This window comes from Balaenoptera ricei, chromosome 10 (assembly GCF_028023285.1).
Source record: "Balaenoptera ricei isolate mBalRic1 chromosome 10, mBalRic1.hap2, whole genome shotgun sequence".
Taxonomy (NCBI): Eukaryota; Metazoa; Chordata; class Mammalia; order Artiodactyla; family Balaenopteridae; genus Balaenoptera; species Balaenoptera ricei.
Window position 1 is genome coordinate 42,556,409 of NC_082648.1, and position 19,010 is coordinate 42,575,418.

Genomic DNA, 19,010 nt, shown 5'->3' on the forward strand with positions numbered 1-19,010 from the left:
TTATTACAAGACACTGAATGTAATTCCCTGTGTTATACAGGAAATCCCTGTTGCTTATCTATTTTATGTATAGTATCTGTATTTCCTACAGTGAACATGCATTACGTATATAATCCAGCTCCATCCAGCCAAATGACCCTGGGCAAGTTTCTTAATTTCTGGAAACTTCCATACAGGGCTACTGTGGAGAATAAATGAGACTATATTAAAGCACATAATGTAGTATTTGACCAGTAGCGGTGACTATTATTAAATGAGTGGCCCTCCCCACTCTCCAGCCATACCTCACAACGGTGATCAACCACAGTAGCCAGTCATCTCTCAAATCCTGAACTTGGGTTATAGTCACTTACTGTTCTTTCTACTCTCTCTACAGTGTCTACTGTTTCAGAGTAGGGCTGGGGCAGCGGGGGTGGGGGTGGGGCTACAAAATAAGGTGACATTTTAGTCGATGTCATTTGTGTCAGGGTTTTAACTTTTTCCCAAGTATTTTCCTAGAATAAGGCAGTGGGAGGTCAAGGAGGGTACAAGTTTTCAAGGGCCCCATTGGTTGCTGGACTACCACATCCTCCTTTCTCAAGGTGACATCCAGCACACTGCTCATCCTATCCAGCAAGGCTGAGAATCTCTGCAGACGTCGCCTCTGGACCATAACCGGCTGCCTAAATCCGATCAGGCACACTCAGGAGATGCAATGCAGTGTCCTTTCTGCAGGAGCATTCAACTTGGAAAGGGCCTTAGATAAGTCCCTTCCTCTCTTTGGGTCTGTTATTCCACCCACAAAATGAAGAGGCTGAGTCAAATGAGCTTTAACGTTGAAATCTTGGCAGGGGAATCTTCATCTTAAAAGCAGGAGGAGATTTGGTAGGATACAGCAGTGGGGCTAGAAACCTGGACTACCTGGATGTACAGCCTCCAAGGAAGGGAATAAATTCCTAGGCTAAGAGCTTCTCAGAAAAGTGGTAGCCAGTCATTATGGAGATGAATGCCCAAACAGCACAGATTTCAAGAAGTGACATATCCCATGCTTAAAAGGAACCTGAAAATATAACTGATGGTCGTATTAATGGTCTGTGCTTCTGTGTCCTAGATGCAAGTGGAAGAGGAAGAGAAAAGGAGGGCTGAATTTCTGGGAGTCCAAGCTATCATGTAACCTGATCCTAGTATTTGCTAAAGGAACAAATTTACCCACTTGCTCCTGAATGTTTCTCTACCTTGCTTTCCATGAGTATTCTTTCACCTGGAGTATTCAGGTGAGTATTCTTTCACCTGTAGAGTCACCTCTATAAATTTATATGTACATTTCTCCCTATTCTTCAGGAGACAAATTAGGTCTCTTACAAGTCTGGTGGATCTTAAAAGCAACTGTCTGTCATTAATGGAAAAACTGGTAAGATTTGAATAAAGCCTGTGGTTTAGCTGATAGCATTGCACCGATGTTAATTTCTCAGGTTTAATAAATGTACCACAGCTATAGAAGACGTTAACATTAGGGAAGGCTAGGTGGACGTGTATGGGAGCTCTCTATACTATCTTAATAACTCTACTGTAAATCCAAAATTATTTTAAAATAAAAAATTTGTTAAAAAAAAGAACCATCCTTCAACTTTGTCTTCTTCCAGCTATTGCTGTCTCCCACATTTCACAGTTAAGGGACTTGAAAGCAGTCTTGTGTAGTTGCTATTTCCACTTGACTACTTTCCATTCCCTCTAATTCTACTACCAAAACACTTCTGAAGTAGCACCAATCAGGATCACCAATTACTTCTTTACATTTTTCATTTCATTATCTTATTTTTAACTTATTACTTTTCTCAATTACAAAAGTAATTTAAAAAACTTATTGGAGGGCTTCCCTGGTGGCGCAGTGGTTGAGAGTCTGCCTGCCAATGCAGGGGACGCGGGTTTGAGCCCTGGTCTGGGAAGATCTCACATGCTGCGGAGTAACTGGGCCCGTGAGCCACAACTACTGAGCCTGCGCGTCTGAAGCCCGTGCTCCGCAACAAGAGAGGCCGCGATAGTGAGAGGCCCGCGCACCGCGATGAAGAGTGGCCCCCACTTGCCGCAACTAGAGAAAGCCCTTGCACAGAAACGAAGACCCAACACAACTGAAAATAAATAAATAAATAAATAATAAAAATAAAGGAATTCCTTAAAAAAAAAAAAAAGTATTGTGGGGGAGGGCTTCCCCAGTGGCGCAGTGGTTAAGAATCCGCCTGCCAATGCAGGGGACACGGGTTCAAGCCCTGGTCCGGGAAGATCCCACACGCCGCAGAGCAACTAAGCCTGTGCGCCACAACTACTGAGCCTGCGCTCTAGAGCCTGCAAGCCACAGCTACTGAGCCAGCATGCTGCAACTACTGAAGCCTGTGTGCCTAGAGCCCGTGCTCCGCAACAAGAGGAGCCACCAACCACAATGAGAAGCCCGCGCACCACAACGAAGAGGGGCCCCCACTTGCCGCAACTAGAGAAAGCCTGCACGCAGCAACGAAGACCCGACGCAGCCAAAAATAAAATAAATAAATTTATTAAAAAACCCCAAAACTTACTGGGGGGGAAGTCATAGTCAAGATAGGAATGTATATTTGCCTTGAATATATGCTTTAATTTTCCTATTTGACTCCCCCACTCCTCTCAACCAAGATATCCACTGCCAAGAGTTTGGTGCACATGCTCTCAATTTTTTCCTCATTTTTATACACTATCTGTAATGTTTTTCTACAAAATCATACTATAGTTACTATTCTGCACCTTGCTTTAATCATTAATGTGCTTTTGAGACCTTTCCATGTTACACAAAATCTTAACCACATAGTATAATATCATATATAACATATATGAGGACTTCCCTGGTGGCACAGTGGTTAAGAACCCACCTGCCAATGCAGGGGACAAGGGTTCGAGTCCTGGTCCGGGAAGATCCCACATGCCATTGGAGCAACTGAGCCCGTGTGCCACAAGTACTGAACCTGTGCTCTACAGCTCGCTAGCCACAACTACTGAGCCCGCATGCTGCAACTACTGAGCCCACACGGCTAGAGCCCACGCTCCGCCACAAGAGAAGCCACCGCAATGAGAAGCCTGCGTGCCTCAACAAAGAGTAGCCCCCGCTCACCGCAACTAGAGAAAGCCCGTGCACAGCAACGAAGATCCAACACAGCCAAAAATAAAATAAATTAATCAATTTAAAAAAATTATATATGATATATTACTATGATGGATGTAGGTACCATAATTTACTACTACCCCACCGATGGATATTTGCATTATTTCAAATGTTTAAGTACTACAAAGAATCCTGCAATAAATATCCTTTTACTTTTATTTTATTTCACTAGTGAGTTTTTCTCAATGATCAGTCCTAGAAGTAGAATTGCAGGATCAATGCGTACTAAACATATTTAATATTTTAATAGGCATTGCCTAATTGACTTTTCATTAACAGTGGATAAGAATATTCCTCACATGCCAAATATTATTGATCAAAAAAATCTGCCAACTGTTTAGGTTACAATTTATATCTCACAGTTGCTTTATATTTGATTATTAGCGAGGCTAAGCATTTTTTGTATATTTATTGTTTCTTCTTTATTTACCTGTTCATACCCTTTTACCTTTTAACTGCCAATTGCAAGGGGCACTTCTGTTTGTTTGTTTTTTTTTTTTTAATTTATTTATTTATGGCTGTGTTGGGTCTTCGTTTCTGTGCGAGGGCTTTCTCTAGTTGCGGCAAGCGGGGGCCACTCTTCATCGCGGTGCGTGGGCCTCTCACCATCGCGGCCTCTCTTGTTGCGGAGCACAGGCTCCAGACGCGCAGGCTCAGTAGTTGTGGCTCACGGGCCCAGTTGCTCCATGGCATGTGGGATCCTCCCAGACCAGGGCTCGAACCCGTGTCCCCTGCATTGGCAGGCAGACTCCCAACCACTGCGCCACCAGGGAAGCCCCGGCACTTCCGTTTTATTTTATTTGATCTCTCTATAGCATCTGGTGTTACTGACCACTCCCCCCTTTAACAGAATTCCTTCCTTCCATGGTTTCTGTGACATCCCTTTTTCCTAGATTTCTTCCCATTTCTCTGGCCACTCTTCAGTTTTTTTTGTTTTTTTTTTTATAGGTTTCTCTTCCTCAGTCCCTCCCTGAGGATTGGTGGGGTCTCTCAAGGTTCTGCCTTAGGTTACCTTCTTTACTCACTTTATGTATTTTTCTATAGATGATGTCCTCCTTCTGGTTTCACCCACCAGCTGTCTGTTGATGATTCATGCCCTATTAACTCTAGCCAGATATCTCTCCTTACGTCTCAGTTCTACCTGGAAATCCTATAGACATCTTAAATTCATCCTTGTCTAAAGCTGAAGTCTCGCCTCTCCTCCGTTCACTCCTCACTCTTTAATCTGTTTCTTTTCCTGAATTCTCCATCTTGGTGAATGGGACAATTATCTTTTCAACTGTCCAATGTGCCTGTTCTCTTATGCCTCCATGCTGTGCACGTGCTGCTTCCTCTGCCACTCCTTTGCCCGCTTTGCTTAGCTAATTCCTAGTCATCCTTCAGGCTCAGTCAGGCACTACTTCTTCTGGGAAGTCTTCCTTGACGTGTCATAGCCCAGGTTATGAGTCCCTCCTAAATTCTCCCCCAGCACCTTGAATATTTCTTTAATATGGTACTTATACCACTGGGATTATAAATTCTACTTTCCAAACTCTAAGCAGTTCCTTGAAGGCAGGGACCACATCTTATTCCTCTTTGTGCCTTCAGCACCTGGCACATAAAAGATGCTCCATAAATGTTCATCCATACCTGTGGTATCAACTTTTGTCATCCTACTGTCTTGAACCTAGTCCAATCAGGCCTTTATCCCATCACTCCCAAATAGCACAAAGTGACCAATGACCTTCATATTGCCAAATCTGATGGTCGGTTCTCAGCCTATCTGTGTGTTTGACTCTGTTGATAACATGTCTTTTAGAAACACTTTCTTCACTGGACATCTGGCACTCCATTCTCTTATTTCCACTGCTATCTCACCAGCTGCTCCCTCTCAGTCTCCTTGGCTGGTTCCTCCTTCAATCTCCAACCTTTAAGCAACAAGGTGCCCCTGAGCTCAGTACTCAGACCTCTTTTCTAGCTGTACTCACTCCCCAGGTGATCTCACGCATCTCTTGTCTTTACAAACCACAGATACTTTGATACACACACATCTCACCTCCAGCCTGGATCTCTTCCAATTCCAGATTTGTACATCCAGGTTCCTACTTGACCTCTCCACTTGGATATCTTAATAAAGAATTTTACATTTAACATGTCCAAAACTGAGCTTCTAATAAATATTTCCCCTTCTCTAAACCTGTTTTTACTGCCATCTTCCCCATCTCAATGGCATTTTTCCTGGTGTTTGGGCCAAAAGCATTGTTGCCATTCTTTTTCTCTACCTTCACTATAAATCCTGCCACTTCTCATCACCTATACAGCTACTATTCCAGTCTGATCCATAATCATCTTTTGCCTAAATCACTGCAATTGTCTCGTAATTTGTCTTCATGCTTCTGCCATTGTTCCTCTAGTCTCTTCCTCCTCTTTAAAAAATTTTAGTCAGATCACATTACTCCTTTGCACACAAACCCTCCAAAGGCCCCCATTCGATCACAGTTAAGGTTCAGGTCCTCACAATGGCCCTACATGACATTTCTCTTCCTATTCCTCAAACACACTTAGAATGTTCTTGCCTCGAGGCATTTGCATGTGTTCTTATCTTCTGCCTGAATTATTTTTCTCCCTAGCTCATGTCCTCAGATCTCTGCTCAAATCTCTCCTTGACCTCTATACTCATCCTTCTTACCTGCTTCATGTTGTTTCATACCTGATACATCTTTATTGTCTGCCTCTCCCACCAGAATATAAACTCCATGGTGGTAGAGATGTAGCCTGTATTAGTGCCTAAAGCAGTGCTTGGCATATAGTGGGTGCTCTATGAATACTTGCTAATTGAATAAATGAAAGGAAAAAAAGAAGGAAGAAAAGAGAAAGGGGAAAAATAACACGCAAGAGAGAGAAGGAGGAAAGAAAAGAAAACAGCAGTTGAGTGAAATGATGGTAAGTTTTCTTACAGTGCACCAGAGGGGATCCATTCTCGAATTACAGGAAAATTAAGTCAAAGACCTGTCAGCATTGCCTCCTTAGAGAAAACAAAGTGACAGGGGCATGTTATGTTCTAATTTAAATAGGTTAGGTACTGAAAGCTGCCAGGAGGATGTTTTCGTAATGCCAGCCAAATTAAAGAATTCTTGCCCAAATATGTGAGGTTTTTTTTCCTCATACCATTAAATCAAGTAAGATCTCAAAAGAAAAACACTATCCAGCCCAGCTGGAAGTTAGCCAGCGGGAGAGTACAAATGGGTATGAGCTCAGAGCTGGTTCTGAGGTTTTCACCTTTGGTGGATCCTGCAGCTAAGACACTTGCTAACTAGACTGGGTCAAGAAGTTTGATTTAAACAAAGAACCCAGGGGGATGACAACAGCTGCACAGCTGCTACCATTTAAATGCAGAGAAACATTCTGGTTGTTTGATTTGGAAAAAAGGAAACAGCCTGGGAAGCCCTGTAGCCTAATTTGAGCAGAAGCAGTAAGCCATTTTATAACCACAAGCAAAGTACTTGGCTTTCTATCCTTAACTCAGGAAAGAAAAAGTGGCTCAAAAGGAGAACCTCAGGGAAAAAAATAAGATTCTCTGCACCTGAGCCAAATTCTCCTGAGCAAATGATTCACCAGTCAGACCAGCTGGCACAAATGCCCGGCTCAGCTGACTCGGAGCCCACGCCCCATAGAGGCTGCAGGTGGCTGAGCCACGTGGGCTCTGCCTGCGAAGTTCCACATGTCCCGGGGCTTCCAAATACTTACACTTCTCCTCTTTTCCATGTTTGCTTCTTCAGCTGCTTTCTGGTACCTTCAGAGAAGAGGGGGGAAAAAAGAGAATGTCCTCAAATTAAACTTATATTTTTACTCTTTCAGACTTTAAGAAAACCACTTCTGCACACCTATCTCTGCCAGGGATTATCTTTAATCAACTCTATCAGAAGAAGCAGAGAATCAGAGCAGCCCTCACTTCCTGCACTGTTGCAGTCATCTGCTCTAAGAGAAAGACCCAAGACAATGAGGTCAAATGCTAGTAAACAACTGGATAGAACAGAAAGCCTGGGGCTTTTTTCTGTTTTTTAATACTTATTTATTTATTTGGCTGCTCCGGGTCTTAGTTGGGGCCTGCAAGATCTTTAGTTGCGGCATGAGGGATCTAGTTCCCTGACCAGGGATCGAACCCGGTCCCCCTGCATTGGCAGCGCAGAGTCTTAACCATTGGACCACCAGGGAAGTCCCAAGCCTGGGGTTTTAAAGTCCCAGTTTCATCACTTATTCACTGTGATCTCAGGCAAGTCAACCTCTCTAAGCCTCAGTTTCTTTATCTAGAAAATGATGTACTATAAAGCTGGGAAGATTAAACAAGATCACATGCATAAAAATGCTTTGGAATTAGTCAAAGGATATAGCATTGCGTTAATCCTAGGTTGCACATTTCCCCCTCATTCAAGCCTCTGAAATCTTACAATTCCTGTCGGCCAAATGATCAAGAGGTAGCCACACTGCCTGTATGTGTGTGAACTTAGTCTATGCTGTTGGTAGTGTTGCTTTTGCTCAGTTAAATGTATTTGATGATACTATACATGTTTTAAATACCACTTAAATGTCTTTAGAGAGATTACACTACGATTTGCCATTTAAAGAAAAATTGTTTTACTTTTTATAACTTATGCGTAAGAGTGATACGTGAGAAAAGTTTCTGTGCTAAGCAAGCATTGGTCCTTTTAATTAGCAGTGTTTTTTTCCTTAGTGATGCATAAAATAATGGCCCAGCCTACAGTCAGTGGCATCTTAGAGTTGATAAACAGGCTTATATAATTTTATTATTTTAATTTTATTATTACTTTCATCATTTTATTTTATAATTTTTATTACTTGCTCAGAAGATCCCTGAGAAACAACTGAAGTCCCAGGGCTTTTCAGGGGGGGGATCAGGTTTTCTGCATTTGAAGACAAAGAAGGCTTGGCAGGTCCAGGTTACAGCAAATCTCCAAACCACTAAGAACCATCTTAACCTGGCTTCCTCAGAGCCTCTGAGTCAAGCACTGAAGGCAGCACCATCACATGGAGAATCCCCACAGCGTGCCTGCATGTCTAGAACTCACCAACCCAACCCTAGAAAAGGGCACATTCAACAGGCCATTTGTTCCTGCCTTAAGGTAGAATTTCAGAATTCACAAGGCATTTGGGCAAGGAAAAGGAGATGAGACAAAAAGGTAAAGAGCAGTACGGGAAAGGGCCCATTCCTCTACCAAAACCAACGTTCAACTCATAAAAACCTTCACAAGCTCAGAACTTCCTTATTGTGTGTGTTAAATAGAACAACCTCATCCAAAATGGAAGCCAGAGGAAAGTCCTAGGTCTGGCACCATTGCTTACCTGCTATGTAACCTGGGTTATATCACTTCATTTACTTGGGCCTCATTGACGAAATTAAGTGCATTTGAGAGGATTTCTAACGTCTCTTCCAGTCTTATTATTGTTTAAATTTTAACAGTAATCAGATATCAGTGTCTCATTCACCAGACTGGGTAATACCCTGAAACTGAGCAGAACTTTCTTATAGGGTAGGGTGAAAGGACTTCCAAATTTTTCTGGGATTTCATTGACCACAGGTTATGGAAGAAAATGGGATTAGAACTGCTATAAATCAAATGACAAGCTAGAAAGATATTTGAAACTCACATTACAGACAAAAGGCTGATTTCCCTAAAATACAAAGAACTCTTACAAATCAATAAGAAACTGGTAAACAACTTAATAGAAAAATGGGCATGACCATAAACATACAGTTCACAGAAAATATCAAATGACTCTTAAATAAAAAATAAGAATGTTCAGCCTCAAAATAAAAATTCAAACAACACTAAGAACATTTTTTATCCATCAAGTAGAAAAAGCTTTAAAAAAAAAAAGCTAACATACTGAGGGTAAATTAATAAAACCTCTATGGAAGGCATTTTGTCAATTTACAAGAATTACAAAATTACAAAAGCACAGATGTTACGATTCGCCAATTTTATCTTATAGGTATACTCACACAAGCAAAAATGACTTTTACATTAGATTATTTGTCATAGCATTAAATGTGATAGCAAATGACTGAAAACAACCTGAATGTCCATTAACAGAGGACTGGTAAATAAATTATAATGTATTCATGCAGTGGAATACTATGCAACTATATAAAGAACAAAAGCACAGTGGTAATGGTTGCACAACAATGTGAATGTACTTAATGTCACTGAAATGTATACTTAAAAAGGTTAAAATGGTATATTATATGTTATGTACATATTACCAAAATTAAAAAAAAAAAAAAACCCAGTGTGATACTGGCATAAAGACAGACATGTAGATCAACGGAATAGAATAGAGAGCCCAGAAATAAACCCTCACATATATGGCCAAAGGATTTCAACAAGGATGCCAAGACCATCTAATGGGGAAAAGATAGTCTTTTCAATAAATGATGTTGGAAAAACTAGATAACCCCATGCAAAAAAAAGACCTAAGTATAAAAGTTAAAACTATAAAACTCTTAGAAGAAAACAAGGGCAAAGCCTTATGATATTGAATTTGGCAATGATTTCTTGAAATGACACCCAAAGCACAGGCAACAAAAGAAAAAATAGATAAATTGGACTTCAGCAAAATCTGTGAACCAAAGGACACCATCAACAGAGTGAAAAGGCAACCCATGCAATGGCAGAAAATATTTGCAAATCATATATCTGATAAGGGATTAACATCCAAAATATACAAAATTTAAAAAAAATAACAAATATTGCTCAAGAAGTATGTTCTAGGGGCTTCCCTGGTGGCGCAGTGGTTGGGAATCTGCCTGCTAATGCAGGGGACATGGGTTCGAGCCCTGGTCTGGGAGGATCCCACATGCCGCGGAGCAACTAGGCCCGTGAGCCACAACTACTGAGCCTGCGCATCTGTAGTCTGTGTCCCGAAACAAGAGAGGCTGCGACAGTGAGAGGCCTGCGCACTGCGATGAAGAGTGGCCCCCGCTTGCCACAAGTAGAGAAAGCCCTCGCACAGAAACAAAGACCCAACACAGCCAAAAATAAATAAATTAATTAATTAATTTTTTAAAAAAAGTATCAGTGTTAATTTAAAAAAAAAAAAGAAAAAGAAGTATGTTCTAGGGAACTCTCGGGTGGTCCAGTGGTTAGGACTTGGCCCTTTCATTGCCAGTGGGCCCAGGTTCGATCCCTGGTTGGGGAACTAAGATCTCACAAGCCGTGCCGCGAGGCCAAAAAAAAAAAAAAGAAATATGTTCTAAGCACTAGAGAAAAAGTAGTGAAAGAAATACCAAAAGAGACATAGTTCCTGCTCTCAGGCAGCCTATAGCTTAAATATTAAACATGTACATGCACACAGACGCACACACACAAATATATACATATACACATACATACACACATATATAGTGTAAATTCTTCAAAGAAAAAGGACAGAGTATTATTCAACAACCTAACAAAGGAACCAAATTGAGAAGGTGGTGGGTGGGGTGTGTGTATGTGCGTGTGTGCGCGGGCATGCACGTGTGCGTGCGTGTGTGTGTGAAGGAAAGCCTTGCTGAGGAAGTGACCTTTAGGCTGAGATCTGAAGTTTGATCAGAAGGAGTCAGCCAAGCAAAACGAAGCAAGAAAAGCATTCCAGGCACAGAAGAAGAGCACACACAAAGTCCCCAAGGCAAGACAGTGTCTCATGTGTATAAGATATACAAAGAACTCCAATGTTGCTGAAGCACTCTGTGATAAAGGCAGAGGTCAGGAGATGATGCTGGGAGGCAAGGGCTTTGCAGGCTATGCTAAGGATTTTTTTTTTTTTTTTATAATATGTTTATTATTCCAAGAGACATTCCCCTTTTCTTTCTTTTCAATGAAACTCTGAGATTTTTTATGGTGGCAAGGTGTGTATAGCTGGGTCTATGCCTAAATTTTTTTTTTTTAATTTATTTATTTATGGCTGTGTTGGGTCTCCATTTCTGTGCGCGGGCCCTCTCCAGTTGTGGCAAGCGGGGGCCACTCTTCATCGTGGTGCGCGGGCCTCTCACTATCGCGGCCTCTCCTGTTTCGGAGCACAGGCTCCAGACGCGCAGGTTCAGCAATTGTGGCTCACGGGCCCAGTTGCTCCGCGGCATGTGGGATCTTCCCAGACCAGGGCTCGAACCCGTGTCCTCTGCACCGGTAGGCAGACTCTCAACCACTGCGCCACCAGGGAAGCCCCTATGCTAAGGATTTTGAATGTAATCTTAGGTACAATGAATGGTCACTGACCCAAGCCATGTTTTTAAAAGAGCAGTGGATGCTGTGTGGAGAATGGACTGGAGGGGGCTGAGAATGGAGGCAGCAATAGTGAGAGAAGATGCTGGCTTGGTCCAGGGTGGTGGCACTAGAGATAAAATGAATAGATTTGAGGTATATTTCAGAATCAACAGGATTGGTAATGAGGAAGACAAGGTCAAGAATGACTCCCAGGTTTCCAGCAGATGAGTCAATGGAAGGAGGAGCAAAGTTGGGGATGGGGAAGACGAAGAGTTCAGCGTTAGCCGTGTTAACTAAAGCATCCACTTGGTGGTGGCAGTGATTAGATACACTGCCTAATCAGAGCTCGAAAGAGAGATCTGAGCTAACAATATAAATTTAGGACTTGTCTGTCCACAGATGATACTAAAGCCATGAAAGTATATGATATCATCTATGAAGAGTGCGTAGTGCAAGAAAAAGCCCAGAACTCAGTCCTGGAGACTCTAACATTTAGCAGTCAGAACATGAAGAAGAGGTGATAACAGAGAATGAGAAGGAACAGATGGAGGTAACAGGAAAACCAAGAGACTCCCAGAGAAGCCAAGAGAAGAAAAAATGTGGGAAGAAGTGGCAAGGGGTCATCTAAGACAAAGGCTAACAAACATCTCCTTGATTCAGCAACATAGAAGTCTTTGGTAACCCTGGCAATCCTCTTCCGTTATAAATACAATTTATTAACCCATAGTCCTTTTAATGGGCATTTGGATTATTTCCAGTTATCCATCATTACAAATAGTGCTTTGGTGAATGGCCCTGTACATATATTTTTTTTTCCCCACTTGTACTACTGTATCTAAGAGTCCCTAAAAATGGAAATGCAGAAACACAGTGGATTATGGCTAGAAAGAAACTTAGGACTGGCCTTGAACTTATGTTTCCACACCCGTTGGGTAATCATCTACAGTATATTACAGCAATAATACAATATATGAAAGCTGGAGCCAATCAGCAGACAGGTTTATTCTTAGCCAATTGTTCTCCAAGGCAAGGAGAACAATTTACACTGTGATTAGTTGGATAAATAAGCTCAGAGGTTCCCTTCCCTTTACTGTCTTAACAGAAACGTATATTTAAAGAAAGATCAAAATAGTTTCCATCTTCAGTCCTATCCTTTTAGCACTGAGGCATCTATCTGTAAGATACAGGTGTATACACTGATGGTTGTCTTGAATTGTTTTGAAACTCCCACTCAAATATCACCACCCTTTATTTGTAATGAAGTACTTGCTAAATAGTAGATACACACCACTACTAGTGGTGTGGAAAGGTTCCACACCACTGCTTTCTTCCAAGTTAGGTCCTTGGTACTTTTACATTTTGACTCTCAGAATGCTAAGAGACGCTGAGGTACAATACTTCCGAATTAAGTGTTAGATCAGGATTCAGGCCTTAGACTTTCCTCAAAGACGCTCGGAGCAACTAGCATTATTCTGACAAAAAATGTGAAGGTCACTGGATAGGGGGAGAAGTGAAGACATTTTAAAGATCCAAATCTGAGGGAAAAAATATTTGCCATGAGATTTCTATAGTTAAAATCTTATCCCTCTTCCCTTCCCAGATTTTCTTGTCCTCCAGTCTCCTCTTCACACAAAGAATTTAATCTTGCAACTGCTCCTTAATGCTCAGCTGTGAGGCAGGCAGCTGATGGAAGATGCTAAAATTATCTGGGGAGTAATAACAGTGTCTCAACCTTTTCTAAGACCAGAAAACAGAGTTCCTGAGCCATGACTCTTGCTTGTATGCCTTCAAATAGAGCAAAGGTCTCACTGAGCCAAAAAAGGAAAAAAGAAACTCCCAAGTTTTAGGAAATGTATTTTCTTCTGGAATAATTTCACCACCAAAATGTTACAGAGAAGCAAAGAAGTTAACCAGGGAGATCTGAGGGTCAAATTTTTTCTTAATGAAGGGAAACTGGTCACAGAAAACTAAATATAAACCCTGTTCTTTCTTGGGACTGTGGAATGGGTAAAGTTATAACAAGAGTGGGAGGAGCAGTGACAGGAGGGCAGGCACGGGTGGTGGAGGAATTAAGTGTCCTGGATTAAGCTCTGCCACTATCTTGGGATGTGATCTTTAGTCATAACTGCTGGACCACAAGTTCCTTATTTGTCAGAGGAATGGGACAAAGGTTAGCCAGATCAGTAGTTCTTTTTTGTTGGAGAATCCTCTTTTCAAATGATAACTTAGAACCTCACATATAAAAGGGATCAAAGCAGAACCGCTGGGGTGGAAGGTCACAGGCTCAGCCCTTTAGATCTTCCCGTCTTCCCAGAACTGGCCCCTGAGGTTCCTCTGAAGAACTCAATTAAGATAGTTTGAAAAGCACTGGGCTAGATTCCCTTCAACTCTAAAAATACATGAGTCAAAGAGGAACCTTCTGCAAAGAAACCGAATTCTACCAAAAGAGTCAAATTTTAATCAAGCAAAGGATTATACTATGCTGCAGTCATTTGTGAGGGAAACCAAAGCTAGCTGTTCAAACTGACCATTCAAGAGCATCCTCCCTACTCAAATTTAATGCTTTATATAGTATAGAGGTTTAGTAAAAGAAATAAGTCTGGAGTTATAAAGCACTCATAAGACACAAGCTGTGATGCTAGAAAAACCACTCTTATGGATATATCCATGTAAAACATTATCAACAGTTAGAAAGTAAAGACCAGCTAATCTTACAAACAGCAGCCAGATTAAGCTTCCTCCAGATACCATTTTTATATTAGTCTCCGGTCACAAACCTCCCAAGGTTTCCTACAGTCTCTTAACTAGGCTTATATAGGATTTATTAATTGAAAACCCCATAATAGAGATCGTTTCAAAATAAGAGAAAATCAGGTCAGTTGTGTTAGAAGTCAAAATTAATGTACGTTTTGTGGAAAACAGTCCTGCAATCTGCTTTGGGAACCTACTGTGTGTGAATCCTCAAAGCCTTAAGCCGTGTCGGCAATACGTCTCCACCAAGTATGAAACCTGGAGAAGGAATCCAGGCTGATTCTCTGGTTTTCACTGTCTTAAGTGCACATCATGTCCTGTCCCATTTCTGTGTCTTACCTCCTATCACTCCCCTTCCTCTGCAATGTCACCACCATGGTCCCGGCCTACCAAATAAAATTCTATTCATCCTTCAAAACCAGTTCAATAGTAGGACCTATGCATCAGAAGAAAAATACTAGACAGAAAAAAATCAAAATATTAACTTGGGCAGGTTACTCTCTACTCCTCAGTGTTCTCAACTATAAGACAGGGGTAATGTCCCTTCCTCACACAGCTTTTTTGGTTTGTTTTGTTGGCCATACCATGCAGCATGCGGGATCTTAGTTCCCCAACCAGGGATTGAACCCGAGGCTCCTGCAGTGGAAGTGCGGAGTCTTAACCACTGGACCGCCAGGGAAGTCCCTCCCTCATATAGTTTTTATTAGGATTAGAAATAGTATCGATTTCCATCAAGAGTCTAGCGTACCTGGCATATTGATTCGGATTAATGGCTTCAGGATTTACAGTTTTGCATAACTGCCATTTGCCTTTATAACCTTTGTGGAGAAAAGACAGTCACCCTACTGTTCTATGAGAAGGTGGCCTCTTAAGGTCCCTTTGCACCTTCTCCCTGCAAGATTAAGAAGCCCCTAAAATAAGCAGCTTTTTCCAACTTCCTCTCATCAGTGCTACTATAGGACCCAAATCCTCTATCTTGAGAATTGGCTGGAATGGACAATGACAGAATAAAACAGTGGGATGGGAACTGAGGAAGGGGTGAGAGTTTCACTGAAGTGACTGAACGAGCTAGGCAGGGAAGGAAGTGAAGCCAGGAAGGGGACTGACATCCATGGCCTGGGTGTCCCGGTTTGGCCAAAGAGCAGGGTCAGTGGGAATAAGAAAGAGGAACAAGTAGAAAAGGAGGCTTTAATCAGAGAGTAGGTTTTCCAGATGCACATTTCAGAGTGGATTCTGGGTGATGAAAAGGTTGGGACTAGATGCAGGGGCATGGGAGACAATGTGCAGGTTGAAGAAGTAGGGAAGATCAAGAAATGATGAGTCCATGGGAATTCCCTGGGGGTCCAGTGATTAGGACTCAGTGCTTTTACTGCCAGGGCCTGAGTTCAGTCCCTGATCGGGAAACTAAGATCCCGCAAGCCGTGTGGCGTGGCCAATAAATAAATAAATAAATAAGAAATGATGAGTCCAAAGTATCAGGTCATTTATGTGGGCCAGTGATTCTACACTGGGGGCACTACTGGCCGGGGCATTTGGAAATGTGTGAGAATCTTATTGGGGTCTCTCCCCCACTTTTTTTTGGTTGCCACAATATCATGGGGTACTACTAGCATTTGGAGGAAGGCAAGAAGATGAACATCCTGCACAAGGAAGATCTGCCTAATCCAAAATGCTAATAGCACCCCCATTGAGAAACACTGAGGAGAAAATGAAGCTGGAAGCTAGCGTCCCCAGTGAAGGCAAGGAGCTTGGCACACCACTGTCCTGAAGGGGAGCATAAGAATACTATGATTAGATGTGAGCTCAAAGCACAGGTTTACAACCTCAGAACAAGGCAAAAAAAAAACAATGGATGGGAAACAGCAGCGGAGATGTAGCACCCCTGACTCCTGGCCCCAGAATATTTCAGGGAAGCATGTGCAGAAAGAGCAGGCACTACTCAGAAACAGAATGCCTGGCGAGGGAAAGCCAAGTTCAGTGAAAGAGAGGTGGGGCTAGGGAGGGTGAAAAGGGTAAGAATGTGGAGAAGTTTCTCTGCAGAACAGGGAGTTTCCAAGTCCCATTAATCACAACTCAGAACTGTCTCAAATCCTTCCCTTCATTTCCACTCCTCCTGCCCCCCACCCTCAATAGCTTTCACTTGGGTTCTCAAGAGAGCCTCAGAATTTGTTTCCATGCTATCAATCTGTCACCTTTCCAATATACCTTTTACATTGTTTCCAGAAGCATCTTTCTAAATACAAGCCTGATAGAGACTTCCCTAGCGGTTCAGTGGTTAAGACTCCACACTTCCATTGCAGGGGACACTGGTTTGATCCCTGGTCAGGGAACTAAGATCCTGCATGCTGCAGCCAAAAAAAAAAAAAAAAAAGGGCACTAAATACAAGCCTGATCATAAAAACTTTCCATTGTTTCTGTTGTTTATCTAACTAAATCCTAAACTTAGCATGGCACTCAAGGCCTTCCAGCATCTGGCCCTAACTGAACTGTTCCAGTCCTTTCTCCCGTCTGTATTTCTCCATGCTCGACTGACTCCTTGCTTTCCTATTCCTTTTATTCATGTTCAGCTTCCACAAGCCTTTACTTGAACCTTTACTTGAACAAATAAACCTTATTTGTTCTGCTTTACGTTCAAGTTCACGGCTTTGAGTTCATAAGTCCCTCTCTTCCATTACCAGTGCTTCTTAAACTTCCCTGAAGGTAAAAATCACTAGGATACTTGTTAAAAACACAAACTCCTGGGTCCCATCCCAGATACATCGAATCAGAATCTTTAAGGGAGGAGCCTAAGAAGCCATTTAGGATGGTTTTAAAACATGTCCCCCCAAATCTCTGACATTTCTCTCACCAAAAGGTAGAGTCAAATTCCCCTCCCTCCGAATATGAGCCAGCTTTAGTGACTTGGTCCTAATGAAGAGAATGCGGAAAAAGTGATACTGTATAACTTCTGAGGCTAGGTCATAAAAGGCTACACACCCCCTGGCCCTGACTCCCTTCCTTCTTTGTTCCCTCCTTCCCTCCCTCTCTGGATGCTTGCCCTTGGAACCCAGCCAAGCATCCACATGGAAAAGCCATATGTAGGTGTTCTGATCGTGGCCGCAGCTGAGACCCCAGATGACTGCCAGCATCAACTGCCTGACTTGTGAGTAAGCCTTTAGATGACTACGGCCCCCAGTTCTGAGATACCAGGGATGGTGAGGGGAACAGAGGCAAGCCCTGCCCAAATTGGAGATTCACAGTAAAATAAGTATTGTCATCATTGCAAGCCACTAAATTTTGAAGATTTTTTTTCCTGTATAGCAATAACTGGAACACCATATTATTCCCCCCACCCTTTTTTTTTTTTTTTTGGCCATGCCACTTGGCTGGTGGGATCTCAGTTCCCCAACCAGGGATTGAACCCGGGCCATGGCAGTGAAAGCCCGGAATCCTAACCACTAGGCTACCAGGGAACTCCCTGGAACACCATATTATTAACAGGTACCTCATGTGATTCTTTTTTTTTTTATTAATTTATTTATTCATTTTTGGCTGTGTTGGATCTTCGTTTCTGAGCGAGGGCTTTCTCTAGATGTGGCAAGCGGGGGCCACCCTTCATTGCGGTGCGTGGGCCTCTCACTATCGCGGCCTCTCTTGTTGTGGAGCACAGGCTCCAGACGCGCAGGCTCAGTAGTTGTGGCTCACGGGCCCAGTTGCTCCGCGGCATGTGGGATCCTCCCAGACCAGGGCTTGAACCCGTGTCGCCTGCATTAGCAGGCAAATTCTCAACCACTGTGCCACCAGGGAAGCCCCTTATGTGATTCTTAAGATGAAGGAAGTTTGGGGACTTCCTCTACTATACAAACTATACTAAACTATGGTATTACATTCCTTGAGGTCAGGAATTAAGTCTTAATAGCTTTCCAGAGCTTGACCCCTTTTTTCTGAAATAGCTTTATTGATTTTCTTTTTTTGATAAGAATAATACATTTGACATAAAAATTACAGCAATGTAAAAAGCATAACATAGAAGGTAAAAGAGCTATGCGGTCTCACCCCACCTCCACGCCACCTTAAGTGATAACCATGGTCAACAGGATGGAAGGGCAGTGTTTTCCACAGAGCAGGTGGTTGATGGATTTGTCACTGAAGAAAAGGTGACAGTGCAGATTACAGAAACTTCCTACTGGTATTTAGCTGTATTCTAGATATAGCTACAGAATCACTTTCTTCAAATCTTTACCATCTTTCTTCTCTTAAATGTATCATAGCTTCCTATTAATTAACAAACTCTACTAGTGAGGTAAACTCTGCCCTAAGCTCTATGGCATCTCTATTTGAGTGAAGTTAATGGGCTTACCATCTCTGGTATATTATTAACTTATACCATTCCCTCAAGATTTGTTGAGTGCCTACTATGTTCTAATCACCATGCTACACACTAGGGATATAAAATACACAGGAAAGGGGCCCTCATACCAAAAAACTCATGGTCCCGAGCAGGGGTCAGCAAACTTTTTCTTAAAGAGCCAGATAGTGAATATTTTAGACTTTGAGAGCCATATGGTCTCTATTGCAACTCTGCTGCTGCAACTCTGCTGCACGAAAGCAGCCATGGACAATACACAAAAGGACATGGCTATATTCTAATAAACCTTTATTTACTAAAATAGGCAGCCAGTAGGCTGTAGTCTGCCTACATAGTTTGCACTGTTCAACAGAACCTTATGCAATGGTGAAATGTCTCTGTGATGTCCAGTATGGTAGCCACCAGCTACATGTAGCTATTGGCACTTGAAATGTGGCTAGTGCAGCTGATGAACTGAATTCTAAATATTTTTAATTTTAATTAATTTAAGTTTAAGCAGCCA

The 19,010-nt window shown here is 42.2% G+C and overlaps 1 protein-coding gene and 1 non-coding gene across 4 annotated transcripts in view; both read right to left on the bottom strand.

Moving 5' to 3' along the window:
- LIMA1 (LIM domain and actin binding 1) overlaps nucleotides 1-19,010 on the bottom strand; it is an 86,765-nt gene that overhangs the window by 36,856 nt on the left and 30,899 nt on the right. For all 3 annotated transcript variants that reach the window (XM_059935878.1, XM_059935876.1, XM_059935877.1), the window contains one exon: nucleotides 6,893-6,938. In XM_059935878.1, coding sequence (XP_059791861.1) covers nucleotides 6,893-6,938 — 46 coding nt within the window. The remainder of the gene's footprint in view (nucleotides 1-6,892; nucleotides 6,939-19,010) is intronic.
- Nucleotides 7,288-7,360, bottom strand: TRNAG-GCC (transfer RNA glycine (anticodon GCC)). Its single transcript has one exon. It is a non-coding gene; the product is annotated as a tRNA-Gly (tRNA).